At 43.1% G+C, this 27760-nt stretch overlaps 2 protein-coding genes across 6 annotated transcripts; one reads left to right on the plus strand and one right to left on the minus strand.

Moving 5' to 3' along the window:
* Positions 1–1070: 1070 nt before the first annotated feature.
* MEAF6 (MYST/Esa1 associated factor 6) lies at positions 1071–27392 on the plus strand. 5 transcript variants are annotated; one of them, XR_010730471.1, is made up of 8 exons: positions 1071–1200; positions 2279–2394; positions 4554–4650; positions 4786–4831; positions 19654–19846; positions 24680–24737; positions 25352–25385; positions 25881–27392. XR_010730471.1 is itself a non-coding variant. In XM_066269619.1 (8 exons), the coding sequence occupies exons 1-8, from the start codon at positions 1111–1113 to the stop codon at positions 25887–25889; spliced, it is 615 nt and encodes a 204-aa protein (XP_066125716.1). In that variant the 5' UTR covers positions 1071–1110; the 3' UTR covers positions 25890–27392. The 5 variants fall into 5 exon arrangements, 4 of the variants coding, with proteins under 4 accessions (XP_066125716.1, XP_066125717.1, XP_066125719.1 ...); XM_066269619.1 differs by lacking the exon at positions 24680–24737 and adding an exon at positions 24545–24574; XM_066269620.1 differs by lacking the exon at positions 24680–24737 and adding an exon at positions 24545–24574 and having other exon boundaries at positions 4554–4641.
* LOC136329130 (cytochrome c-like) lies at positions 8122–8574 on the minus strand. Its single transcript, XM_066265071.1, has one exon. The coding sequence runs from the start codon at positions 8518–8520 to the stop codon at positions 8239–8241; it is 282 nt and encodes a 93-aa protein (XP_066121168.1). The 5' UTR covers positions 8521–8574; the 3' UTR covers positions 8122–8238.
* Positions 27393–27760: the final 368 nt, after the last annotated feature.

Genomic DNA, 27760 nt, shown 5'->3' on the forward strand with positions numbered 1-27760 from the left:
CAGTGGGAAAACACTTCCCTTTCCATTCAGGGCTCCTGAGGCCACTAACTTATCCAAGTTTCCTAGAATCAAAGTTTTCTACCTCACCAGCCTTATTCACTTCTGTTCCCCATCTCTTTCTCTCTGCACAAACTGCACAAACTGGCTTCTCCTTCAGCACTCTGCCATCTTGGCTGCTTCTCCTTTCCTCCACGTGGCCTTTCTCTGCTCTCTTTGCTCTCTCTCTAATGCTAATCTCAGGAACCAAGAAAGAGAGCAAGCTCCCAGTCTGCCCCACTTTATAGTGTAGAAATCAAAACCTTTAATCCAATATACAAACAAGGAAGTCTCTGATACAAAGTCACTTATCTGAGGAATAATGGGATTCCTCATAAGAGTACACCAGTCTGCCCCACTTTATATTGTAGAAATCAAAACCTTTAATCCAATATACAAACAAGGAAGTCTCTGGTACAAAGTCACTTATCTGAGGAATAATGGGATTCCTCATAAGAGTGCACCACCCCACATCATGCAACAGTCAAGGGTGTGGGGAAAAGCTTAGTCTTAAAACTAAGCCTTAGGCTATTAACCACCCTGCCTGCTTACAGCCTGTCCCCCACACCCAATACAAACTATAAGCGAGCAGACATATATTACATTTACAAACTTATTTGACCAACAGCCTGGATGAACAAGGGAACTGGCAGACAAAAGCAAATGGATTTGTGGAGTCAAGTCAGGGAACTCGGTTTGGGATGGGATTAAGGGGGGAAGGAGAGAGGATACACAGCTTTCTGAGTTGGGCTATTGGATGGACAGTGAAAGTGATTCACTAAGGAACTTAGGAGGACTCTGGTTACGGCACAAGGTGAGTTTGCGGTACCTGTCAAGCTCAGCTGTCCACGAAGGGCTGAATTGAGTGTAGCAGGACCAAGACCAGAGAGCCCCACCACGAGGTTCCTTTAGGAAGGGCGGGCGGGAGCCCGGGGCCCAAAGCGCGGCACCGCTTGACCCGCGGCTCCGAAAGCCGCGCGCGCAGGCGCAGTTCGGCGCGGGCGCCCCCTAGCGGGCGGCGGCGCGCAGGGACCGCCCCCAGCCCGGCGCCGCCGCTGCCCGCCTCAGCCCAACATGGCGATGCACAATAAGGCGGCGCCTCCGCAGATCCCGGACACCCGGCGGGAGCTCGCGGAGCTCGTGAAGCGGAAGCAGGAGCTGGCGGTAGGGGGCTGGCACCGGGGGAGCCCGGGTAGGGGCGCCGCGCCTGCCCCCGTCTTCAGGCGGCAGCCCCGCCGCGCCAGGCCGTTAGTTCGCGGGCGCTGCGCGGCGGCCAGGAGTCCGGCGGCCTGGGGCAGGGCTGCGCATTGCGCGGCCCGCCAGCGCCTCGGCTTCCCGGCGGTGCGGGCGCCGGGGGGGCGGGGCGGGGACCGAGGGACGAGGCGGACGGGAGGCATGGAGGAGGCTTGGCGCTGGGGGCTGTGGGACTGTGTGTGGGAGCCCTGGGAAGGCGAGTGCCCGGGAGCTTGGGGGTGGGAGAGGGCGGGCGCGTTGGTAGAGTGTTTCGGGCTTGCGGGTGGGCTTTGGCGGGGTAGGATAGGAGGCGGCTGTGGGAGGGGGACTCAGTCATCCAGTCTGGCCTTTGGAGGCTGGAGGGGCCATGTCCTTTAGAGGACTAGGAGAAGATGCATTGAATGGGATTTCCTATGGGCAGAGATGCGATGCATTAGGGACCGTCTAGAAGGTGACAAGAGAAGGGAGCGGACTCAGGCCAGGGACTTAGTACTTGTGACATGCACCCGGGGTCCCGTGCTAAGCCCTTCCTGCCCACCGCGTCTTAGCTTGCGCAACTGGGAAGCCCATCTCACCTGAAGCTGCCCTTGCAGGTTTCCATAGCAACTGGCTGTTCAGTGCCGGCGGCCTAAGGGGAGGGGAGTGGGTTGGCTAGCACTGGAAGACTGCTTACCCTTCCCTCGCAGCCAGCAGTACCTTGTATGCGTGGGAGTGAGTCTGCGGGAGCCAGGGTTCTTCACAGTTGGGTTTCCATGAATCCTCCAAAGTATATACAAAATTTTTTTAGAGTTCGGGTTCTCTATATTTCATTCTGTTCTCAAAGTGATCCTACAGGACAACTTGAGACTGTCTTAATCTGCCTGCGCCTCCTGGTATCATCCATCTCTCCACAATGATGGTTTAGTATATTTGTGCCTGAATTTATAAATCTAATTGCAAGACTTCAGTTTGGTCAGACGTAATGTTTGCATTTAAAAGGTGTCGATTTTCTTTGTTTTTCATCTCTCAGGAAACACTGGCAAACTTGGAGAGACAGATCTATGCTTTTGAAGGAAGCTACCTGGAAGACACTCAGATGTATGGCAATATCATTCGTGGCTGGGATAGGTATCTGACCAACCAGAAGTGAGTGTCAGAAGCCTGTGTCGTTTGCATTGTGACCTACTAATACTTGCTTTTAGGACTGTATAAAAAGTTTTGGTAGCAAGTTTGCGGTGGGGGCAGTATAGTAAGTGGTAGTGTGGAAAGTGGTTAGTGGTTGAACTTGGACTCTGGCTCAGCCTCACTGAGTAATTCTGAACAAATCCTACATTTGTAGAATAAGGAAAGTTCTGTCTGTGGCACAAGGGTGTGCATATCTACACAGCAACATTCTGTTAGTCTTTTCCACATTTTAATCAGTCATGAGTTCCACGCTCCAAATATTTGCCATACTTGTGTGCCAACCGTGTCACGATTTATTTAGTAATAGTATTTTTTTAAATTTTTATTTATTGATTTTAGAGAGAGGCAGAGAGAGGATTAGAGAGTGAGAGAGTAAGAAACATCGATTTGTTGTTCCATTTATTTATGCATTCATTGGTTGATTCTTGCATATGCCCTGACCAGGGATTGAACTCACAACCTGGGTGTATTGGAGCAATGCTCTAACCAGCTGAACTACCTGGCTGGGGTAGCAGTAGTATTCTTGAACACTTTCTAAACTTTTTGAAATTTTTTAAGTTTATAGAAAAATTGAAAGAAGAGCAGTACATGAGCACTTGATAACCCTTTGCTGAAATTCACCGGTTGTTAAGTTGTTGCCACATTTGTTTCCTCTTTCTCTTTTTTTAAAAATTTTTTTTATTATTAATTTTACTAGGGTGACATCAATAAATCAGGATACATATGTTCAAAGAAAACATGTCAGGCCTGACCTGACGGTGGCGCAGTGGATAAAGCGTCGACCTGGAAATGCCGAGGTCGCCGGTTCGAAACCCTGGGCTTGCCTGGTCAAGGCACATATGGGAGTTGATGCTTCCTGCTCCTCCCCCTTCTCTCTCTCTCTCTCTCTCTCTCTCTCTCCCCCTCCTCTCTAAAAAAAAAAGAATAAATAAATAAATAAAAATTAAAAAAAAATAAATAAAATAAAATACTTTACTTACGTAGTTTCCTCTTTAAAAAAAAAAAAAAAAAGAAAAGAAAACATGTCCAGGTTATCTTGTCAATCAATTATGTTGCATACTCATCACCCAAAGTCAGATTGTCCTCCGTCACCTTCTATCTAGTTTTCTTTGTGCCCCTTCCTCTTTCTCTTTATCTATAATATATATAAACACACACACACCTGTATTAACATTACATTTTTTAAAATTTTGAAATAGGCCCTGGCTGGTTAGTGGTAGAGCATCAGCCTGGCGTGTGGATGTCCCGGGTTCAATTCCCAGCCAGGGCACACAAGAGAAGTTACCATCTGCTTCTGTACCCTCTCCCTCCCCTTTCCCTCTCTCTCTTCTCCTCCCACAGCCCTGGCTCAAAGGAGCAAGTTGGCCCCAGGAACTGAGGATGACTCTGTGGCCTCACCTCAGGTGCTAAAATAGCTCGGTTGCTGCACAGTAGAGCAGTGGCCCCAGGTGGGCGGAAACATCAGCCCCAGATGGGCTTGCTGGGTGGGTCCTGGTCAAGGTGCATACGGGAGTCTGTCTCCCCACATCCCTGCCTCTCACTTATTCAAAGAAAAAAAAGTGTATATATATGTATATATTATATTTATTAAAAAAAGGAAATATATAGAGAAGTTCACAAATCATAAATATACAGCCCAGTGACTTTTCACAAAGCTGATACTGTACACCCATCATTCTTTAAGGGTTAAAATAATTTTTTTTTATTTGTTGATTTTAGTGAGAGAGGAAGAGGGAGAGGGAAAGAGATTGAGGGAGAGAGAAAGGAAAAATCTGTTCCTGTATGTACCCTGACCAGGGATCAAATCAGCAACCTCTGCGCTTCAGGACGATGCTCCAACAAACTGAGCTATCCGACCAGGGCTAAAATATATACATATTAAAATGAAAATGATTGTGAATCACCTAAAGTAGTCCCACGGGTCAATGTGGAGCACATTCCATACATTGGAAAACATTGCTGTCTACTTAGGCATTCAGCATAAAGGTCATTTTGGTCATTCCAAGTAGTGTGGAGGTAATAAAAACAGAAAAAGAGTTCTTTACGTTTTCCCTGGGACATCTCAGCTTGAGCCATTGACTAAGCTTGGTGCTTATAACGAATCCTTGTGTGTGTTTTAGAAACTCCAATAGCAAAAACGATCGAAGGAACCGGAAGTTTAAGGAAGCTGAGCGACTCTTTAGTAAATCTTCAGTTACTTCAGCAGCTGTAAGTGAGGTGGGGGGATCATTATACGGCCCATTTTGAGGAAAACCACAGTTAAATTTCTGTGTGTTTCCTCTTTCCTTTCTGTCTGTGAGTGTTCTGAGGTCTGTAGTGATTTTTCAAATAACTAGTGGTTTTTTCTTTTAGGCAGTAAGTGCATTGGCTGGAGTTCAGGACCAGCTCATTGAAAAGAGTAAGTTTATTTTTTTACTTTTTCATCAGTTTATTTTGAAGCTACCATAGTTCCTATCTTTAACTGCTATTCAGCTGTGTATCTGAAGACTGCATCTCTTACACTGTTGCATCTTCTTTCTAGAAGTTAATAACCTCTTGTGTATCTTTAATCAATCTTTTTTATGAGAAAGAAATGACAGTGTTCTTCCTTCCTGCCTCTTCTGTCACAGGATGGTTGATGTTAGCTGCCCAAAGATAGAAAGATTTGTCTTCACTCCTGATAAGTCTTAGGGAATTTTTTAAAGTTAAAAAAACAAAACCTTGTGCCCTGGCCAATGGCTTGGTTGGTTAGAGCCTTGTTGCAAAGTGCATAGGTTGCTAGTTCAGTATCTGATTAGGGCACATATAGGAGCAGATTGATTCTGTTCCTATTCTTGTCTCTCTAAAAAATCAGTAAAATAAAACTTTTTCTTTTTTATTAAGTGAGAGGTGGGGAGGCAGAAAGACAGACTCCCGCATGTGCCCTAACTGACCAGAATCCACCAGGCAAGCCCCCTACTGGCAAGTCTCTGCCCATCTGGGGCTGCTGCTCTGTTCAGCAACCGAGCCATCTTGGCACCTGAGGCGAGGTCATGGAGCATCGTCAGTGCCCAGGGCCACCTTTGCCCAAGCTGAGCCATGGCTGTGGGAGAGGAAGAGAGAGAGGAGAGGGAGGGTAGGAGGGGTGAAGAAGCAGATGGTCACTTCTCCAGTGTGCCCTTATTGGGAATCAAACCCAGGACCTCCACATGCTGGGCCCATGCTCTACTGCTTAGCCAACCAGCCAGGGCCAATAAACATTTTTATTTTTTATTTTTTGTGACAGAGACAGAGAGAGGGACAGATAGGAACAGACAGACAGGAAGGGAGAGAGATGAGAAGCATCAATTCTTTGTTGTGGCACCTTAGTTGTTCATTGATTGCTTTCTCATATGTGCCTTGATCAAGGGGCTCCAGCAGAGCAAGTGACCCCTTGCTCAAGCCAGCGACCTTGGGCTCAAGCCAGTAACCTTGGGCTTCAAGCCAGCAACCTTTGGGCTCAAGCCATCGACTAGGAGATTATGTCTGTGATCTCATGCTCAAGCCAGCGACCTTTGGGCTCAAGCCATTGACTATGAGATTATCTCTGTGATCCCATGCTCAAGCCAGCGACCCTGTGCTCAAGTCGGATGAGCCCACACTCAAGCCGGTGACCTCAGGGTTTTGAACCTGGGTCTTCTACGTCCCAGTTCTATGCTCTATCCGTTGTGCCACCGCCTGGTCAGGTCTTTTTTTTTTTTTTTTTTTGTATTTTTCTGAAGTTGGAAACGGGGAGGCAGTCAGACAGACTCCTGCATGCGCCCGACCGGGATCCACCCGGCATGCCCACCAGAGGGTGATGCTCTGCCCATCTGGGGCGTCGTCGCTCTACCGCTGAGCCAACCAGCCAGGGCCTTTAAAACTTTTTATAGGCCCTGGCCGGTTGGCTCAGCGGTAGAGCGTCGGCCTGACGTGCGGGAGTCCCCGGTTTGATTCCCAGCCAGGGCACACAGGAGAGGTGCCCATCTGCTTCACCCCTCCCCCTCTCCTTCCTCTCTGTCTCTCTCTTCCCCTCCCGCAGCCGAGGCTCCATTGGAGCAAAGATGGCCTGGGCGCTGAGGAACACTCTGTGGCCTCTGCCTCAGGCACTAGAATGGCTCTGGATGCAACAGAGCTATGCCCCAGATGGGCAGAGCATCGCCCCCTGGTGGGCGTGCCAGGTGGATCCCGGTTGGGCGCATGCGAGAGTCTGTCTGCCTGCCTCCCCGTTTCCAGCTTCGGAAAAATGCAAAAAAAAATAATAATAATAATAAAAAAAATAAAAACTTTTTATGCCTGATTGGTGGTGGTGCAGTAGATAGAGCATCAACCTGGAATGCTGAAGTCCCCAGTTCAAAACCCAGAGATCATTGGCTTGAATGCTTGAGCCCAAGGTCACTGGTTTGAGCAAGGGGTCACTGGCTCATTTGGAGCCCCCTGGTCAAGGCACATGAGAAGCAATCAGTAAACAACTAAAGTGAAGCAACTACGAGTTGATGCTGCTCATCTCTCTCCTCCCTCTTTCTCTCCCTTCCTGTCTGTCTCTCAGATCATTTTCAAAAACAAACCTTTTATCATTGAAAATTTAAGACATATCTAATAAATCCCCATGTACCGACCTTAATCATTTTTAGCAAATTCTGATCCTACAACTAGAACGTACTTGTGTGTTCTTTTTTTTTTAATTTATTTTTTTTAGATTTTATTTATTCATTTTTAGAGAGAGAGAGTAGAGAGAAAGAGAGAGAGAAAAGGGGGGAGCAGGAAGCATCAACTCCCATATGTGCCTTGACCAGGCAAGCCCAGGGCTTCGAACCAGCAACCTCAGCATTCCAGGTCAATGCTCTAACCACTGTACCAGCACAGGTCAGGCCACCTGTGTGTTCTTTTTTTTTTTTTTTAATAATTTATTTTTTTATTTTATTTTATTTATTCATTTTTAGAGAGGAGAGAGAGAGGGAGAGAGAGAGAGACAGAGAGGGAGAAGGGGGGAGGAGCTGGAAGCATCAACTCCCATATGTGCCTTGACCAGGCAAGCCCAGGGTCTCGAACCAGTGACCTCAGCATTTCCAGGTCGACGCTTTATCCACTGCGCCACCACAGGTTAGGCCTTAAATGAGTAAATAGCATTTACTTTGTAGAGAAATTGTGTCATTCTCTGTAAGTGAGCCATACAGTGTAATTCTTTTCTTTTTTTAAGTGTTAAATAGCCTTTATTTGATATTATACATAAACCACACTAAAATGCCTTTCCTTCAGTAAAAGGCAACAGTTTAGATACAGGGAATTTTAATTAAATTAGCATAGTTAGAACTAAAAAGATAAAATGTGAAATGGACACAGCCATTGTATCTTCAGCCCTCGCCTTGTAACAGGCTAATGAACACAACTTGAAACACAAGTGACTCTTGCTATTCTAAGAGACAGTGAAGGGACTTCCTCAGTCTTAAAATATGTCAATATAACCAGTTATATAAATCTAAATATAAAACCAATCTCCTACAGGTTTTGAGATGGCATTCACTATCTCTGTGAAAAGCTGAACATTATGAATTAAGTCCAATCATATTTTCAGAAAGGGAAAACAGTCATAGCACTTAACTGAAATTACCATCAAAGTTCAAAAAGCTGATCATACTCATTTAGCCACAAGCCAATCTTATTTAAATCTGGACTGCCCAAAAGAAATGTTCTCTATCAGCCCTTCATGATCTGAATTCTGGTGTATGAGATAAATTTAAATACAATACACATAAAGTCATGAAACGTTTGGAATAAATAAGGCAGTGGCCAACTATTACTCATTAGTAGCTTTTTTGAGGTAAGCTATCAAGTCTGCCTTTCTGCACTCTTAATGCCAGCAAAGATCATTTTTGTTCCAGGGATGTACTTCTTGGGATTCTCCAAATGCTCCATCAGTGTAGCTTCTCCCCACGTGATGCCTTTGTTATTGTTGACATCCATGTAAGAAAATCCAGGGGCCTGACCTGTCTTGAGACCATAGAGACCATAGAGATCTGGCCCAGTCTTGTGCTTGCCTCCCTTTTCCACAGGATGGCACTGAGCACACTTCTGAACAAAAATCTTCTTGTCCTTCTCAACATCACCCATTTTGAAATCGCTTTTTGGTCGTGCACGACACACAAGTCCCTGCTCACAAGCCGGACGTCCCACTCTCTATTCTGTTCTAATTTCTAGTGATGGGATATAACCTTGTGTGTTTATCTTTCTGAATCAGACTCTATTTAGCTGTATTTTTTTTTTTTTGACAGACAGAGAGAGAGTCAGAGAGAGGGATAGATAGGGACAGACAGACATGAAGGGAGAGATGAGAAGCATCAGTTCTTTGTTGTAGCTCCTTAGTTGTTCATTGATTGCTTTCTCATATGTGCCTTGACCAGGTGGCTCCAGCAGAGCGAATGACCCCTTGCTCAAGCCAGCGACCTTGGGCTTCAAGCCAGCGACCATGGGGTCATGTCTATGATCCCATGCTTAAGCCAGCGACCCTGTGCTCAAGCTGGTGAGCCCATGCTCAAGCTGGTGAGCCCATGCTCAAGCCAGCAACCTCGTGGTTTCGAACCTGGGTCCTTCACATCCCAGTTTGACACTATCTATCTACTGTGCCACTGCCTGGTCAGGCTGTGTAGCTGTATTAGATGCTGTCCCTGTGCATTGGATAACCTTGAAATACAGCCTTCGCCTTCGCTGGTGGCTCAGTGGATAGAGTGTTGGCCCGGCATGCAGACATCCCAGGTTTGATCCCCGGTCAATGCACATGTGAGAAGCGACCATTGGCTTCTTTCCCCCTTCCCTCTTTCTTCCCCTCCTGCAGCAAGTGGCTTAATTGGTTCAAACATCAGCCCTGGGTGCTGAGAATAGCTTGGTTGGTCTGAGTGTTAGCCCCAGACAGGGGTTGCTGGGTAGATCCTGGTTGGGGCGCATAAGGGGGTCTGTCTTACTATTTCCCCTCCTCTCACTTAAAAAAAAAAAAAAGAAATATAGCCTTCTTTTTGTGTCATGGCTGTGTACTTCTTTTAGATGGCATAGCGGTGGTGGGGTCCAGGCATTTTTTATGCATTGGGGCAGTGGTTTGAGGAAGAGAGATGTTGGTAGTCAGCAAATTCAATTGTTATTACTGTACAGATTTCTAAATTTTAGCTCTATCCTTAACCCTTTTCCTGAGCTTTAGTGATACATGTCCAGAAAATATCTTCTGTACATTTCCATTCAAACATTTTGTCTAAAACTGAGCTGTTCACCTGGCCAGTGGTGGCACAGTGGATAGAGCTTCGACCTGGGATACTGAGGTCCCAGGTTCAAAACCCCGAGGTTGCTGGCTTGAGTGTAGGATTGCCAGCTTGAGCATGGGGTCACCGATATGATCCCACAGTCACTGGCTTGATTGTAAAGGTCACTGACTTGAAGCCTAAGGTCACTGGCTCAGCTGGAGCCTCCCAGTTAAGGCATGTATGAGTAGTAATCAGTGATCAACTAAAGTGCCGCAACTATGAGTTGATGCTTTTTATCTTTCTCCCTATTTCTCTATTTGTCTCTCTCTCGGGTGCACATGCAAAATAAATAAATCAATACAATACAGTTCAATACAAAACAATACAATAAATATAATACAATATAATAAATATAATACAATACAATACAATAAATACAATGCTGAAATAAAGCCAAGCCAGTTTATTTCCTTCATTTCATATCTGCCCAGTTTTTCTGTTGTAGTACTTCTGGGCTCCATTATTCAAAACTTTGTAGGCCTCTTTACTTCCTTTCGCCAGCCTGATCAGCTGTATCAAGTCCTTTGGATTTTTCTTTTGCTGTGACTGTCAGTTAAATCTTGTTTCTTTTCAAGTAATGTCACTTGTAGAGTGTAGAGCCATTTCCTCTGCTTTGTTGAGTAGTAGTAAGACTGGTTAAGGAACATTTGGGATCTCACTTGTGAGTTGAGATGGAACGAAGCCTGACTCCTCAGTTTTCACAAGAGCCTATTATCCTGCCCCTGGCTTGGTAGAGAGTTTAGGGCAGTGGTTCTCAAACTTTTTGAAGTCAGGGCGCATTTAAAATCCTACAAATAATTGTAGGCACACTATATACAAAACTCTGAGAAATATGTTATGATAATTAAGTCAAATATTAAAGAAAAAAATATAAAGTCCAAGCGTGCTTTTATGGTAATTAAACAAAATAAATGTGACAAAATTTAAATTTATTCTGGCATTAAAAAACATTTTTATGTTACATTTTTTGTTATACTTTTTAGAATTTGTAAAAAAGAGGGGTTAAAAATAAAAAAACAACAAAAATGTTATCTTTTTATATATATAGATACATTCTTAGTAAGATTTAGTAAATTTGGCAGGTCCTAGTGTGAATGTGTTAAGTTTTTTCATTCTTGTGTTTATGAAAAACATGAGCCTGATGTGTCCTAACGATTTCTTCAATGTTTGGGCATATATTTGAAAGGTAAACTCTCATTTCCTCATCAATACATTGAAGAACTCTTCTCTATTTACTCTTAATTGTGTTGAGTGCAGAAAAACCCCCAGCATACATATCATCTTAACTTTACACCAAACAAAGGATAGAAGAAACTTGCCTCCAGTCTTTCCAGGGAACATGGGGGGGTAGTGTAAACAATCTAGCTCCACAGCTTAACAGCCTTTTGCAACCTAATCAGGCAAGTGAGGTGGGGGGTTGGGCAGACGGTCAGCTTACAGCCAATTCCACACACATCTGTCCCCCAAAAATCTTAACTCCAAAAACCCTGTTGGTTTTCTGGTCCCCAACAGGCGCATATTTCTCTGGAATACAATAGGGTGCACCTGGAAATCTTCTAGGGTGCACCAGTGCGCCCGGGCACACACTTTGAGAACCACTGGTTTAGTGTATGGCTGACTCTGTACCTAATTATTCATACAGAGTAGCTATACCTAGGTTCTTGTCAGGAAAAGATTCTTAAAGCCACTTCTCTCAGAAGTTTGACTGAGACAAGCACTTATGTATGAAAGATTTCATTTTTAAAATTTTTATTTAAGCAAGAGGAGGGGAGATAGACTCCTGCATGTGCCCTGACTGGGGCCAATGCTCTGCCAATCTGGTGCTATGCTTGCAACAAAGCTTTTTTAGCACCTGAGGCAGAGGCTCCACAGAGCCATCCTTAGCGCCCAGGTAGGGCTGATGCACTTGAACCAATCAAACCATGGCTGTGGGAGGGGAAGAAAGAGAGAGACAGAGAGGAGAGGGAGGGGAGGAGAACAGATGGGCGCTTCTCCTTTGTGTCCTCACTGGGAATTGAACCCGGGACTTCCTCATGCTGGGTCTATGCTTTATCACTGAGCCACTGGCCAGGGATTTCTGAAGCTTATGCAGACTATTCATTATCCTAAGATCTTCCTCCTGGATTGAGCCTCATCTCTGCAATACATCATATTGATATTCCTTGGTTTTCCCTATAAAGTTGCTGTTGGACTTGTAAAATGTGTCTCTATGTTGCAGATATTGTTTATTATCATTCTAATTATCATCTGCTTTAGAAATAGTTGTTTTCCCTGAGAGACTAGTTTTTTACTGAAAATCTTGTAATTGACTGCTTCCCTCTTTGTATGGTTGCTAAAATGCTTAAAGCTAGATTTGTGGTGTCCCTCTAGAAAGCAAATAGGAATTTATAGCATACATTTTATAGCATACATGAATCTTAGTACTGCATCCAGCTTACTTTCCTCTTTTAGTCCTCTTTGCCTTATCTCATTTTAAATTTATTTTATTGGATTTCATTATATGAGTCTTGGCAAGCTGCCTTGAATTCTTTTTGGAATAAAGCAGAGTATAGAGAATTACATATATGCTAGAGTTCATTAATTCAAATGGTCAGTGCCCCTTTAAAGTAATTCTGTTGTGTTTTATCTCACCACTTCTACCATTACCACTTCCCACTGCTATTTATAAGATTTCATTTTTGTCTTGATTTTCTGCAGTTAACTACAATGTATCTAAATTTGATTTTTTTTTTTCTAATCTGACTTGGGTTTCACTGGACTAGTTGGAACTGTGGTTTGTTATTTTTTATCAGTTCTGGAAAATTCCCAGCTGTTATCTTTTCAGATACTGCATTTGTCTCATGCTTTCTTTCCTTTCCTGGTACTCGGGTTAATTATATGTTCGACATTCTGATTTTATCCTTTATGTCTTTTATTATTTCTTCTGTATCTTCTTTCTGTCTCTGTGCTGCATTTTGAGTAACTTTTTTCTGACCTACAAATTCCTAATTCTCTTTAATTAAATCTGTTTGCTGACCAGTGGTGGCACAGTGGATAGCATTGACCTGGGACACTGAAATCCCAGGTTCGAAACCCTGAGGTCACTGGCTTGAGTGTGAGGTCGCCAGCTTGAGCATGGAATCACTGACATGATCCCAGGGTCGCTGGCCTGAGCTCAAGTTTGCTGTCACTGGCTTGGCTAGAGGCCCCCCACCCCATCAAGTAACGTATGAGAATCAATCAATGACTAAAGTGCTGCCTCTACGAGTTGATGCTTCTCTTTCCCTTCTTGTCTGTCTCTTTCTGTCACAAAAGAAAATAAAAATCTGTTTGCTGTTACACCTTCCCTTGATTTAAAATCTTTTGTTATTAAAACTGGCCCGTGTTGATGCCATTGATAAAAGTGTTGACCTGGAATTGACCTGGAATGCTGAGGTCACTGGTTCAAAACCCTGGGCTTGCTGGATCAAGGCACATACAATGAGCAATCAGTGAACAACTAAAGTGAAGCAATTATGAGTTGATACTTTTCACTCCAGCCCCCTCCTCTCTGTAAAATCAATAAATAAAATCTTTAATTTTTTGTTATAACAATTTTATTTCTATAAATTCTACTTAATTATTTTTAAAATGTGCTGTGTAATGTTCCAGTAGCTTTCTTTGCAGTTATTTTCAAACTTGTCTTTTACTTCTTTAGGTATAGTACGCATAGTTATTCTATGGTCTATATTTAATTTCAATTTCTGAAGTCCTTGACCTGATTTTGTTTATTTCTACTGATCATTACTCCTGAAATCTAATCTTCCTGTGTGTTTGGTTATCTTTGTGTACTGCTCATTATTACTAAAAATAGTTGTGGAATAATTTGACAGCTAGAATAATTTTATCTTCCAGAAAAGACATGTGTCTACTTTTGCTAGGTGCATGGCTCTTTAAACCAGGGTCAGGGCTTGAGTATCCCTGAATGACCCAGGTGATTCAAACTAAGCTTTATTTCCATGAAGAGGAATGAACTACTTTGCTTTCCATATCTTTTTCTTTGTACAGAATCTCTCCAATACCTTAAAATTTTTGTGTAACAAATCTTCTGGAATAATTTCTCTGTTTTCAATTCTTGGTGGCAGTGAAGCGAACAGTCTTTTCTCTTAGAATTCTGACTTGCATATTCTTAAATCTCAAGGATTTTAGAGCTTTGCACTTTTGACATTTTCAAACCGTTTTGAAAATTTTCCTCAGAAATGCATTCCTTTTTGCTTCCCTTGGCTTTAGATACCCAAACTAGAATAATAAAGTGGGTTAGCATGGTCCCTAAAAGGGAATTTTATGCAGATTAGTGAAGCATTCTTCATATATATATATATATATATATATATATATTCATTTTTTCTTTAGGAATAAGAGAAAACAAAACAGGCAGACATTATCCAGTTCCCTTTAAAGGATCATCAGCACAGTGTCTCCTGCCCGCTCCCTGGGACTCTGACATCAGCCCGCTCTCCATGTCCACCTCGTCCCGTTGGGGAACTTTCTGTCCTCCTTTAAACTTCTTGTGCTGATCAGAAGCTATTGCCGTGACACTCTTTAATAGCTGTTTCTTTTAATAAGTAGAGCATCTCATTTGTAGATTTATTAAAAATAATCAAAATCTGATGTTCTTTGCTCTAGAAATAGGTTGCTCACTATTACGTCAGTGAGAGACAAACGTCCTTCTGTGTCTCCCGGGCGGTCGCGCAGTGCGGTGGGCTGACTCGCTGCGGCTCGTGGAGAGGTCTTCACCCACCCCTTTGCCATCACTCCTCTTCTGCTTCCCTGAGCCAAGGAAGAAAATTATTCTTACTTTGCAGTCTCCCTTTGCATTTTTTTTTATAAAAGATGTTGTTTATTGATTTGAGAGAGAAAGAGACTTGAGAAGGGGCTGGGGAGGAGCAGGAACATCAACTTGCTTCGCATATGTGTCTTGACTGGGCAAGCTTGGAGTTTAGAACCGGCGACCTCAGCATCACTGCGCTCCACAAGCGAGGCTTCCTTTGTATTTTAACAGTGTTTAATCTCCCTGGCTCCAGTTCCTCCTATAAACCACTTCTAGCCTAATAGCCCTAAAACATGGATTTGTACAGAGAAGTCCATAAATATCATTGTGGGATGTCACTTCTCTATTCAGAGATTTTTTAAAATTTTTATTTATTTATTTATTTTGTATTTTTCTGAAGTTAGAAACGGGGAGGCAGTCAGACAGACTCCCGCATGCGCCCGACCGGGATCTACCCAGCATGCCCACCAGGGGGCGATGCTCTGCCCATCTGGGGTGTTGCTTTGTTGTGACCAGAGCCATTCTAGCGCCTGAGGCAGAGGCCACAGAGCCATCCTCAGCGCCCGGGCCAACTTTGCTCCAGTGGAGCCTTGGCTGCGGGAGGGGAAGAGAGAGACAGAGAGGAAGGAGAGGGGGAGGGGTGGAGAAGCAGATGGGCGCTGCTTCTGTGTGCCCTGGCCAGGAATTGAACCCAGGACTCCTGCACGCCAGGCCGACGCTCTACCACTGAGCCAACTGGCCAGGGCCTATTCAGAGATTCTTGATGGCTTTGCTTTGTTATGTTCTGCTAATCACTTCTACTACAAGTAGTCTTTACTATTTGTTTACATTTGACTTGCATGCTGTGGATCTCAAGGATATTGAGATTTGAACATTTCCTGTGTTCCAGACATTAAGCAAACACTTTACTTGCATTTATCTCATTTAATCCTTAAAGCTACTCCTTGAAAATAAGGAACATTGTGGTAGCCCCAGTGTCTAGCCCAGTGCCTTGTCCTTAAGAATAACTCAATACATGAAAGAAAAAATTCTTACTCTACAGATGAGGAAACAGAAGGGCTAAGCCACAAGTCAGTTCTCTTAACCATCACCTTATGTCTCCCTAGGTAAAATCCTTTACTTGGCCCTGGCCGGTTGGCTCAGTGGTAGAGCATCAGCCGGCGTGCGGGAGTCCTGGGTTCGATTCCCGGCCAGGGCACACAGGAGAAACACCCATCTGCTTCTCCACCCCTCCCCCTCTCCTTCCTCTCTGTCTCTCTCTTCCTCTCCTGCAGCTAAGACTCCATTGGAGCAAGGTTTGCCTGGGCGCTGAGGATGGCTCTGTGGCCTCTGCCCCAGGCGCTAGAGTGGCTCTTGTCGCGACAGAGCGGCCCCCGGATGGGCAGAGCATCGCTCCCTGGTGGGCGTGCCAGGTGGATCCCGGTCGGGCGCATGCGGGAGTCTGACTGTCTCCCTGTTTCTGGTTTCGGAAAAATACCAAAAAAAAAAAAAAAATCCTTTACTTAATCTGACATTTCTGAGTCATTTCACTTTCCACTTCTCATTTCTCAAATTCTCTGTTTAAATGCTGTTCGATTCATGTGTCATAAATATACTATAGGTTTAAAAAATTTTTTTTTTTTTTTTTTTTCATTTTTCTGAAGCTGGAAACAGGGAGAGACAGTCAGACAGACTCCCGCATGCGCCCGACCGGGATCCACCCGGCACGCCCACCAGGGGCGGTGCTCTGCCCCCCAGGGGGCTATGCTCTGCCCATCCTGGGCGTCGCCATGTTGCGACCAGAGCCACTCTAGCGCCTGAGGCAGAGGCCACAGAGCCATGCCCAGCGCCCGGGCCATCTCTGCTCCAATGGAGCCTTGGCTGCGGGAGGGGAAGAGAGAGACAGAGAGGAAAGCGCGGCGGAGGGGTGGAGAAGCAAATGGGCGCTTCTCCTATGTGCCCTGGCCGGGAATTGAACCCGGGTCCTCCGCACGCTAGGCCGACGCTCTACCGCTGAGCCAACCGGCCAGGGCCTTAAAAAAATTTTTATTTGTTAATATTTTTAGAGAGAAAGAAACATTTGTTGTTCTCCTTATTTATGCATTCATTGGTTGATTCTTGTGTGTGCCCTGACCAGGGATTGAACCTGCAACCTTGGTGTATTGGGATGATGCTCTAACCAACTGAGCTACCCAGTGAGGTTCTAGTGTTTTTACCCCTACACTTTTGCTTGTGCTATTTTTTTGTACTTATTTTGGCTTCTCATTTTTCAAGGTTTAGTTTAAATTCTACCCCTTCAATGAAGCTTTTCCTGACTAATTCACTCTTTCTTCTCTGACTCTAATGATAATGTACATATCACTACTTTGGGACATCGGTTACTGCCTGGCATGTTATCTTCTCCATTCATAGGGCTTTGATTGATTTACTCGGTTTTGTATGTATATACACTGTTGTGCTTACCTTATGGAATATGACCAACTCATCCATTTACTCAGTACTCCAATAGCATCTGGCCCACGAAGAATAAATGGTTTGTTTTGCGTTGCCCTGTCAAGTTTAGAAGGGCCAAATTGGTTACTATACCCTTGTTGAAAATCAATTAATCTTAAATGCTAAGGGTTTAATATCAGGCCTTTGAATTCTCTTCCCTGGTGTGTATGTCTGTTCTTATGCCAGTTCCACATGGTCTTGGTTACTGTAGTTTTATGTGGTAAGTTTTGGAGTTTTGCTAATTTTTATATGAAATCCGTTTTCCTGAACTGTGGAAGGGCCAGATGGGTCAGTATACTTTTTCTAGCATTGTAGTCCTAGAGCTCCCTCTTGTGTTGCTTTCATGAAGTGTTCAACGATAAGATTTCATGATTTCTGAAATCTGTCTGGTTCTATTTCTCTTTTGCTTTGGGGGCCCTTCACTTCCTTATACTTGCCGTGACCATATACAACTCAATTTGAAATCTCTTCCCAGCAGTTTATAATACAAAGACATAAAAATAAGAAAACCGGCCCCTGGTACTACTGTCTTCATAACCCCTTTGACAAATTTTAGAAATAGATAATGTACATATTTAGGATTCTTCAGTGATTGAGTAAAGAGCAAATCTTTGACCAATTTATCTATTAAGAGTTTCAAAAAAATTTTTTAGAGGAAAAAAGTATGCACTTACCAAAATATATGTAATTATTATTCTTCTTAAAAAAACAAAAACATTTATTTATTGATTTTTATAAGAGAGGAAGGGAGAAAGAGAGACAGGACATTAATCTGTTCCTGTAGGTGCCCTGACTGGGATCGAACCGGCAACCTTTGCACTTTGAGATGATTCTCTAACCAATTGAACTCTCTGGCCAGAGCTATAATTATTTTTAAAATACATATATTTATACAAATTGTTCTTGACCTTGCTTATTTAATATAGCTAAAGGATTTTTTTTAAGTGATGGGGGATATAGACAGACTCCCTAATGTGCCCCGACTGGGATCTACCTGGCAACCCCCGTCTGGGGCTGACGCTTGGACCAACTGAGCTATCTATCCTCAGCACGTGGGGCTGATGCTTGAACCAATCGAGCCACTGGCTGAGAGAGGAAAAGGGAGAGAGAAGCGGGAGAGGGAGGGGAAGAGCAGTAGATAGTTGTTTCTCATGTTTCTCATGGGTGCCCTGACTGGGAATCAAACCCAGGATGTCCGCATGCCAGGCCAACACTCTGTCTACTGACCCAACCAGGCAGGGCAGGAATGTTTTAAAATTGAGACTATGTTCCTGGCCTTTGGTGGTGCAGTGAATAGAGCATTGGCCTGAACACTGAGGTCCCTGATTCAAAGCGCTGGGCTTGTCCAGTCAAGGCACACACAACAAGCAAGCAATGAAAACTAAAGTGAAACAACTATGAGTTGTCCCCCCCTTGAAAAATCAATAAATAATTTTTTGTATGTGTGAGAGAGAGGAGAGACAGAGACAACAGGAAGAGAGAGAGATGAGAAGCACTAGCTCGTAGTTGTGGCACGTTAGTTGTTCCTTCATTGTGCCTCATGTGTTCCTGGACTGGGGGCTTCAACCAAGCTAGTGACCCCTTGCTCAAGCCAGCGACCTTTGGGCTCAAGCCAGAGACCATGGGGTCAGGTCTAGGATCTCACGCTCAACTCAAGCCGATGAGCCACCTCATCCCCCAGCTGGCCACCTCGGGGTTTTGAACCTGGATCCCAGGTTGACACTCTATCTATTGTGCCACCCACTGGTCAGGCAATAAATAAGTTTAAAATATTGGGAGTATGTGTCAACTGAAGAGTATTATTACTATTTTTAAAAATAATATTCTTAGGGTTTCTCAGAATAATTTAGGTAATGGGGCTCTTCTCATAGATTTCTTTTCTTCTTAGAAAAACAGTCTTTCTGTATGGTTTGGGGAAGGAACCAGGGCCAGCTACAGGAAGCTTTTCCAAGGTCATCCCTCACCTCCTAAAAACCCATTTTATTATGCTTCTTATATAATTATTAATCCCATTAGTATATTCTGTGTTTAAATAACCTTTATGCCTTGGCCAGTTGGCTCAGTGGTAGAGCATCAGCCTGGCATGCAGGAGTCCCGGGTTCGATTCCCGGCCAGGGCACACAGGAAAAGCGCCCATCTGCTTCTCCACCCCTCCCCCTCTCCTTTCTCTCTGTCTCTCTCTTCCCCTCCTGCAGCCAAGGCTCCATTGGAGCAAAGTTGGCCCGGGCGCTGAGGATGGCTCTGTGGCCTCTGCCTCAGGCGCTAGAATGGCTCTGGTTGCAACAGAGCGATGCCCCAGATGGGCAGAGCATCGCCCCCTGGTGGGCATGCCAGGTGGATCCCGGTCGGGCTCATGCGGGAGTCTGTCTGACTGCCTCCCCGTTTCCAACTTCAGAAAAATACAAAAAAAAATAATAACCTTTGTGCAGTGAGGTTATCCTGGTTGTGTGGTCCCATCTCCCAGCTGTCCTATCTGTTTCCTCTTGTTACCCTGTTTCAGATTACATGTCAGGAGCTCTTGTAATTTGGATGCTTTGATTGTGTGTATCTTGTTAATTAGATGGTATGATCAATGAGAGTAGGAATATAGTCTTTTTTAATATATATTAATGTTCAAAAAAAACCTTGACTGACAGATTACCTGAGGAATACTGATGACGCTTCTGGGGATTTGTATTTATTCTTAACCTCCAGGGGAACCAGGAAGTGGGACGGAAAGTGATACCTCGCCCGATTTCCACAATCAGGAGAATGAGCCCAACCAGGAGGACCCTGAGGATCTGGATGGATCTGTGCAGGGAGTGAAACCTCAGAAGGCTGCTTCTTCTACTTCTTCAGGGAGTCATCACAGCAGCCATAAAAAACGAAAGAATAAAAACCGGCACAGGTCAGTGGTCGGGACCACCTCCCACCACCGTATCCCCCTCCCCCCAGCCTCCTGCTCCCACCCAGAGCTTCCATGGCCATTGCTGTGAAGAGACTTCACTACGATGAAAATTTTTCAGGATTAGTTTAGTTCTTTCGTTGCTGTTGGGAAGAAGTTCCATTAGTCCAAATTTGAAGCGGACTGATTTTTCTCTTTCTAAAGGAGAAATCAGTGGACATTAGTGTAACTATGCAGGCGGACAGCCTTCTCACTGTTTCTAATGTAGAAGAATTTTGTTCCATGAAAATTTTGTTTAATATGGTGAATTTGGAATCCTTTTAGAAATGGAAAAGGGGAAATAGAAACAGTCTGTGTAATAGTATTCGAAAAATGTCTCACAAGTTTGTGTTGGGAAGCTGCAAAGTGGGATATAGTCCTGTGCTCCTAATCCCAGTCCCTGCCTAATCATGTTTCCTTGTGAATGGAGAGAACTGATCTGACATGCTTTTTCCTTGATTGCATGTGATTTCTCTGTTTTTATATATCTGCAGTATGCTGATTTCCGATATCGGAGGAACAGTGTAAAGTCTCTAAGATACGAGTGTGCCTTCCTAGATAACATTTGTCCGCTGTGTTTTTTTGCAGTGCATAATGGATAGGAATGACATCAGTGGACAGAGAGGTCAGGTGTCACTCAGAGAGGATTTTAGCATTCACTCCACTCGGGGTTTGTATGATAACTTTGGTGCCTGTTAACTCAGATAGTTGGATATTATATAGCTGTGTTCAGGGAGGGTAATGCTTAGTTTCTTGAGTGAGGAATCTTGCTCTGGCCTCAGACCTTCTTCTGGGAGCCATGGAAACCAGGTGTTCATAGGCTGGCCTTTGTCCTGCTCCCCTTGGGACCTGCATGCTGCGGAATGGAGGCGTGCGAGGGATGGGCAGGGTTCCCTGGTCTCCAGTTTGCTTCTGGATTGGTTGCTGTACAAATCTGGAGGATTTTCCTTCGTGCACCCAAAGTATTAAATTGTTAGCTCTGGATATAACACACAGGGATAATATAGAATTAATTCTAACCAGTTTAAGCCTCCTTGAAATCAACTGGTTCTTGCATTCTTTTAAGAGTTTTTCTTGTTGATGCTGGTGTGGTTTTCAGACTGCAGAAATAGTATTTCCTCCAAATAACGACGAAGGTCTGCTAGCTTAGCATTTTTCTGCAAACCACAGATCATGGTGCCAATCTTGTTAAGTGCAGTTTAAAATAGCAAAACTTACATATCTTTTCTTTTCTTTTCTTTTTTTTTTTTTTTTTGCATTTTTCTGAAGCTGGAAACAGGGAGAGACAGTCGGACAGACTCCCGCATGCGACCGACCGGGATCCACCCGGCATGCCCACCAGGGGGCGACGCTCTGCCCACCAGGGGGCGATGCTCTGCCCATCCTGGGCGTCGCCATGTTGCGACCAGAGCCACTCTAGCGCCTGAGGCAGAGGCCACAGAGCCATCCCCGGCGCCCGGGCCATCTCTGCTCCAATGGAGCCTTGGCTGCGGGAGGGGAAGAGAGAGACAGAGAGGAAGGCGCGGCGGAGGGGTGGAGAAGCAAATGGGCGCTTCTCCTATGTGCCCTGGCCGGGAATCGAACCCGGGTCCTACGCACGCTAGGCCGACGCTCTACCGCTGAGCCAACCGGCCAGGGCTATATCTTTTCTTTTTTGTAGGGCTGCATGTTTGATCACTGTGATAGGACTGATGCTATCTTATCACAAATAGTAGCAGAGAACCATACTCTTAAGTATATATATTTTTAACTTGTCAGGAATTAAATGTCATGCTGTGTGGCTTTAATTTACTCTACTGTTTTTTCAAGTAATGATGCTTTTCCTATTTCAGTTTCTAGGGTAGGGAGAAAACTCTGTGTAAGTTTTGAGACTTTTTTTTCAATTATTTATACTAATAGACATTCTCTAGAAAGCTAGTTACTATTTATTTCATATGATAATTCATTTTCATTAGTGACATGATCAGCTGGTGATAAAATGGAATTGGGCATTGCATTTACTGCCTTCTTGCAGGTTTCTAGTAGATTTCCATAGGAACTGCACTTCTTCCTACATCTTTCCTGGCCCTAGAGGCTGACTTGTTCCAGAAAAATACTAGGACTTATAAAGATCTTTGATATTAGTGGTTGTTAGTTATAGAAACAAATGGTGTTTTCTGTTTGCAAAGCAGGATCCTTTGACCATTCCAGGTTTAATCTGGCTGGGCTTCTCCCTTGGACGGAGGTACATTCTCATCTGCCCCTCAGGAGCCAAGTAGAACCGTTTTTACCTTCTTTCTAGGGAAAACAGGTTGAGTGTGGCCAGTTAAGGTTTTTGGAGTCCTGCCATCTTTAGTCAGGAAATGTGTCTGGCCCAAACCCCTCGCCCCCTGACTGATGTCTTAGCAGGTCTGGCAGAGTGAGGTTCGGGGTGGAGCACTTTGTACACATTTGTAAGTTTGCACCCAGTATAAATACTTGTTTCCCCTCCAGCGTGCCATACCCCAGATACTCAGATAAAATCAACAGTACATTATTTCAACAATTGTCTGAGTACCTACTATGTGCCAGGCACTGTGTAGTGGTGAGTAAAGTGGAAATAAACATGGTGCTTTTGCAAAAAGGAATGACTATTGAATTTATCCTCTTCAGGAATATGAAAATTTATCAAATTATTTCTAGCACTCATAAATGATCACACTGTTCTGAATTTTTATATTTTATATGATATCTGAATAAGTTTCAGAATCTTAAAATAAGTTGAAATAACAACTTGCAGCTGCTCCTTTAGGTATTTATTACTATCCCAAACTCTAGATTCTTCTAGATTTTTTTGAAGTTTTCTTTAGGTAGGTACAGTCTACTTTGTGAACAAAGTTAAGTGAGTGAGACTGAAAGTTAAATTTTTGTTGTTGTTTTGGTTTTTTTATTTATTGACTTGAGAGAGCAAGAGGAAAGGAAAGAGAGAGAGAGAGAGAGAGAGAGAGAGAAATATCGTTTGCTGTTCCACTTATTTATGCATTCTTTGGTTGATTCTTGTGTGTTCCCTCACCGGGGATCAAATCCACAACTTTGGCTTATTGGGATGATGGTTTAACCAACTGAACTACCTGGCCAGGGCCAATTAGAGACCATTGGGATCCAAATTTTGTTTGGGAGACATTTACAATTTGCATTTGTCCCTGACAAGTCAAATTTCAAATGACTTTTATTCTTTTAAAATAAGGACGGTAGACCCTTGCTGGGTTGCTCAGTGGATGAAGCTTCATCCTGGTGCAGTGAGCTTATGGGTTTCATCTCCAGTTAGGGCATGTACGAGAAGCAATCAGTGAGTACAAAACAAAGTGGAGCAGCTGATTGGAACAGGGAGTTGATGCTTATCTCTCTCTCTCCCTTCACCCCTTCTTTTGTGTATTCTCTCTCACACACACAGTCAATCCATGGAAAAATTAAAAAAATAACGTAAGGACAGTCATTTCTAATACTTCAACAAATTGGTTGACACCTAAACAACATTATAGGCTGATTTATTTATCTAAATCTTATTTTCATTTTTATTTTTTGATTTTGGGGGGGGTGGAAGAGAGAGAGAAACATCAATTTGTTGTTCCAGAAAGTTAAATTGTTGATAGTTCTTGGTTTGCACACTTACTGTATACCCTTTCCCAAATGGCTTGAATGGAGCCCTATTACCTAAGGGATATTGATTTTAAGCTTTCTTCCAGCTTCACTCTTGCAAACATTGGCTAGGAGGAAGAGATAACCATTTTGCATATTGTTTTACCACCTGTGTATAGTCTGAAAGGTTGGAGCCAGCAAGGAGCTGGTGTCGTGCTCCAGATTAATGTTTGCTTTGGAGGTCTGCCCAGAACCATGGTCTGTTAGCAGTGATGCCCCAAATGGCTTTCTCCTCATACTGCTCCCTCCTGATCTCTGAGGCTTGAGTGCTTGTGCGTGTCAACTTTCTTTGTTTTCATAGGGGTGCTGCAGACTGTGGTGTTCATAACTGTAGCCTTGACGTAAACAGTTACCTGCCATCACCAGTTCAGGCTCTGTAGTTTCTGGAACAAGACTCACGTATCACTGAAGTTCATTCATTCGACCCTTGGCTTCTAGAATGAATGCTGGAGAAAAGGAGCCCCATGTGTCCTGGACATGTTTAGAACATATAACTTGTTTAGAACATATAACTTGTTTAGAATATATAACTTGAGTTAAAAGCTGCAAACTGTCTTTTAAAAATATGTATGATGTTTTTATCTTTTGTTTTAGTGCAAGTATATTTTGCTGAGTAGTTAGTACTGTCTTCAAAGCACCTTTAATTATATGACTAAACCTTTCTTTCGCTATTTCTTCTAATGCCCTAATTACATTTGTCATACAATTAAATATTTCCAAGTTCTAACTCTGAGTCTGGCAGCTAATAGAAGGCCTGCAGGTATCTAGTTTTCTAATGAAATAACTTTTTCTTTCGTAGTCTGTTCTTCTGATATGAAAACCATTGAGGGAAGGGAATCTCCCAACTGCAAGATCTTTGGTGCTTTGATGTTTGTAACTTTATGGCTAAAGATTCTTAAAGCTGATTTTGTTTCTACAAATCTTGCTAGGGTGGCTAATCAACTAATTTATTCAATTAGTATATTAATTTCTGTTGCTTTCTTCCTTTCAAATGCTGCCCCTCAGCCCGTCTGGCATGTTTGATTATGACTTTGAGTAAGTTTGATTTGAATTAGTATTTGTGCTGTGTTGTTTAGTGTGTAGACACCAATATGCCTTTTTGAGACCTTTCTAACTCATAGTTTATCTGTTTAATTGTAGGTATGTATATTAGGTTAGGCTGGGAAGTTTTTTTTAAAAACAGAAAAACGTGATGGAGGTAACATTTTATTTAATAACTTCAGCAAAATTAAGTAAACTTCACTTTTATGCATTTTAATTGCTTTTTAAATAGATAACTTTTACTTTAATTCATATTTAAATTGATTTTCTGGCTTTGCTTCATAAGGAGACTAATAGTTAAAGATCTTGATATTTTGCTTTGGAAAGATTTAAAAATTGAAATTTGTTTCTTTTGTGTTTTATGCCCAGAAATACAAACTCCTAGTCTCTTTCCTATTCTTAATCACTATGTGTCTCAGTGATTACCAGTATACAGTTACAGAGCTAACACATTAACATAGAGCATGCCCCCTTTATTCAGTCTCTTTAATGTGCAATTTTGGAATAAATTTAAAAAATTATATGGCTTTCATAACTGCTCTATATTTCTTTTTGAGTCATCTAGTTTGCCTTTGGCAAGAGTATCTGCTCATGTTTTTAAATACTTGCTTAATATCTGGATAAACAACTAAATACGGCATAGTCTAATGAAGAATGTGGGTTTGACTTAACCAAATAGTCTTTGTTATAGCTTGTGCCCTATGCAGTAGCTGATTCATGGGCCCTTTTCCTGTAAATTAAAATGCAACTATCTTTATCTTTCCTATACAGGATTGATCTGAAGTTAAACAAAAAACCACGAGCTGTAAGTATCAGCCGGACCATTTCAGAGGGGCTGGTAATTTTGAAAATGACTAGAAAAATGTCGTCAGAGCTTGAGTGTCTCTAATCTGGGATCACAGCTCTAGTTTTAAAATCTGGGATGTCTGTATATACTTCAACATTTAGGTGTTATTTACTTTTTTTATATTGGAGAGAGAAAGGAGTTGCACATTTTTTACTGAAGAAAACTTCCCATTGGTTAAATAATGAATTGATATTAGCTTTTTTTTTTTTATGACAAGCTTAGGATGTCTAATAATTAGAGCAGAATAGGTGTTGCAGGGTCTTTGTGGACTCAGAAGACAGGACATTTTCAGATGTGAAATATTGCACATTATATTTGAAATAGAATCTTTGGCTATAGAAAAATACCCTATCAGAATTGTTTATAATGTATGCGTGTGTACTTTTTTTTTTTTTTAGGTTCAAACCAGTGTTCTGCTGAAAATAAAGTGGGACTTTGTTTTTCTCTTTATAGGACTATTAGAAGACTCATTAGTGCAGAAGCTTCCAGGCTGTAGAGCCCTGTTTCCCTCCTCCGACCTCACACAGATAAGCATCCCTTTCCTGAGTGCGTGGCCATCCACCTCTGCTTTCCCAGACCCAGTGCCTGTGACTCTGCCTTGTTTGTTCTGAAATGTGACAAACACGTCATTTCTGTAAGACCACATTGGATCATTTACTTTGTGTCATTTTTAGTAACAAAACTGCAAGAAGACCAAGACATGGTTATAATCCCAGCAAGTTGCTAACTGAACCTCTCCCTCCTCGGAACGAACATCTCCCCCCACACGGGCCGCACCAGCTCCGTCTGTGATACACGTCCAGAGCTGGTCTCTGCTTTGGTTTTATGCTGCGAGTAGAGTGCAGGGAGGCTGTAAAGACCTGCCATTTTCTTATTTTGTTTGTGTTTTACCATTTTTCTATTGTTTTTACCATCTTATTTTCTCATGGGACTTTTTGTAATGACTTCCTACAGCTTATACCTACCTGCTTACATATCTAATAATCTGTTGCATGGAGTTGCCAAGTTCTTAAACTGAAAGTAATCTGGTTCACCATAGAGAAAATGGGGAACTTGGCTGTTTGCTTTTTCACAGGGGAAAGGTAAAGAGTGTTTATTTAATAATTAGCTATCTTAAATCTTTCTGAGTTGGAAGCAGTTTCATGTTTAAGGAATAGGAAAAACTGAAAAACATGTTTAAATCAGTCCTTTTAAAATATTTTTATTCTTTTGTATAAAATGTCGCAGGCTTTGACTTCTCATGCTTTTGCTTTTAAACCTGAGATTGTTTTCACTTATTTTATTTATTCGTATCATGCCTTATGGAAATTGTTTTTCCATCTTTTCTCTTTTTGCTGGTATTTGCCTGATTAAATAGTGCTCTAAAAATCAGTAAGGCATACGGGAAGACTCAGAACCGCACCCAAAGCTGGTCACACGTGGAGTTCTTGAGCAGAGTTAAAGATAGGATCAACGGGAGCAGCGGTGCCCGACGGAGCCCCCGTGCTGGCGGGGTGGTGGGCCAAGGAACGTCTGGCAGTCGCTGCTAGTCTCTGGAGCAGTGGAGATCTACCTCGGCGGCACACTGGAACCACCTGGGAGGCTTTTAAAAGTTCTGATGCCTGGGGCCCACCCCCAGACATCTTGGCAAGGGTACAGCCTCATTACGGGCATTTCCCTTCAGAGTCCCTGGGATTCTGATAGGAAGCCATGTTAAGAACGACTGCAGTAGAAGACTGGATAGTGGGATGTAAATCCTGTGTTGTGAATCAGTCTAAGGGATGAGATTTGGGGCCTCACCTTTCCTTTGATTCTTTAGTGATAGTCCTTTATGCCTATACCTTCGTTAGAAAAAATATTTCCATTTGTGATAATGGTAGAGCTGAATGTGGTGGCGTCGATTCTCAAAACAATTCTACCTTGTCAGACATGCAAAAGCTTTCACTCTTGTTCTCAAATAAACATTTTCCTTTTTGACTGTGGCTATTTAGATGTCTCTGGCTGTGTCTTTGGTAGCAGCATGCTAATGTCAGTGTTTTTAAGGAAATAGTTTCTTTTTTGTGTGTAACAGAGACAGAGAGATAGAGAGGGAGAGATAAGGACAGACAGGCAGGAAGGGAAAGAGATGAGAAGCATCAGTTCTTTGTTGCAGCACCTTAGTTGTTCATTGATTGCTTTCTCATATATGCCTTGACCAGGGGTGGCGGGGGGCTTCAGCAAGAGTGAGTGACCCCTTGCTCAAGCCAGCGACCTTTGGGCTCAAGCCAGTGACCAAGGTGTCATGTCTGTGATCCCATGCTCAAGCTGGCGACCCTGCACTCAAGCTAGTGAGCTTATGCTCAAGCCGAATGAGC

The sequence above is a fragment of the Saccopteryx bilineata genome, chromosome 3 (genome assembly GCF_036850765.1).
Source record: "Saccopteryx bilineata isolate mSacBil1 chromosome 3, mSacBil1_pri_phased_curated, whole genome shotgun sequence".
Classification (NCBI taxonomy): domain Eukaryota; kingdom Metazoa; phylum Chordata; class Mammalia; order Chiroptera; family Emballonuridae; genus Saccopteryx; species Saccopteryx bilineata.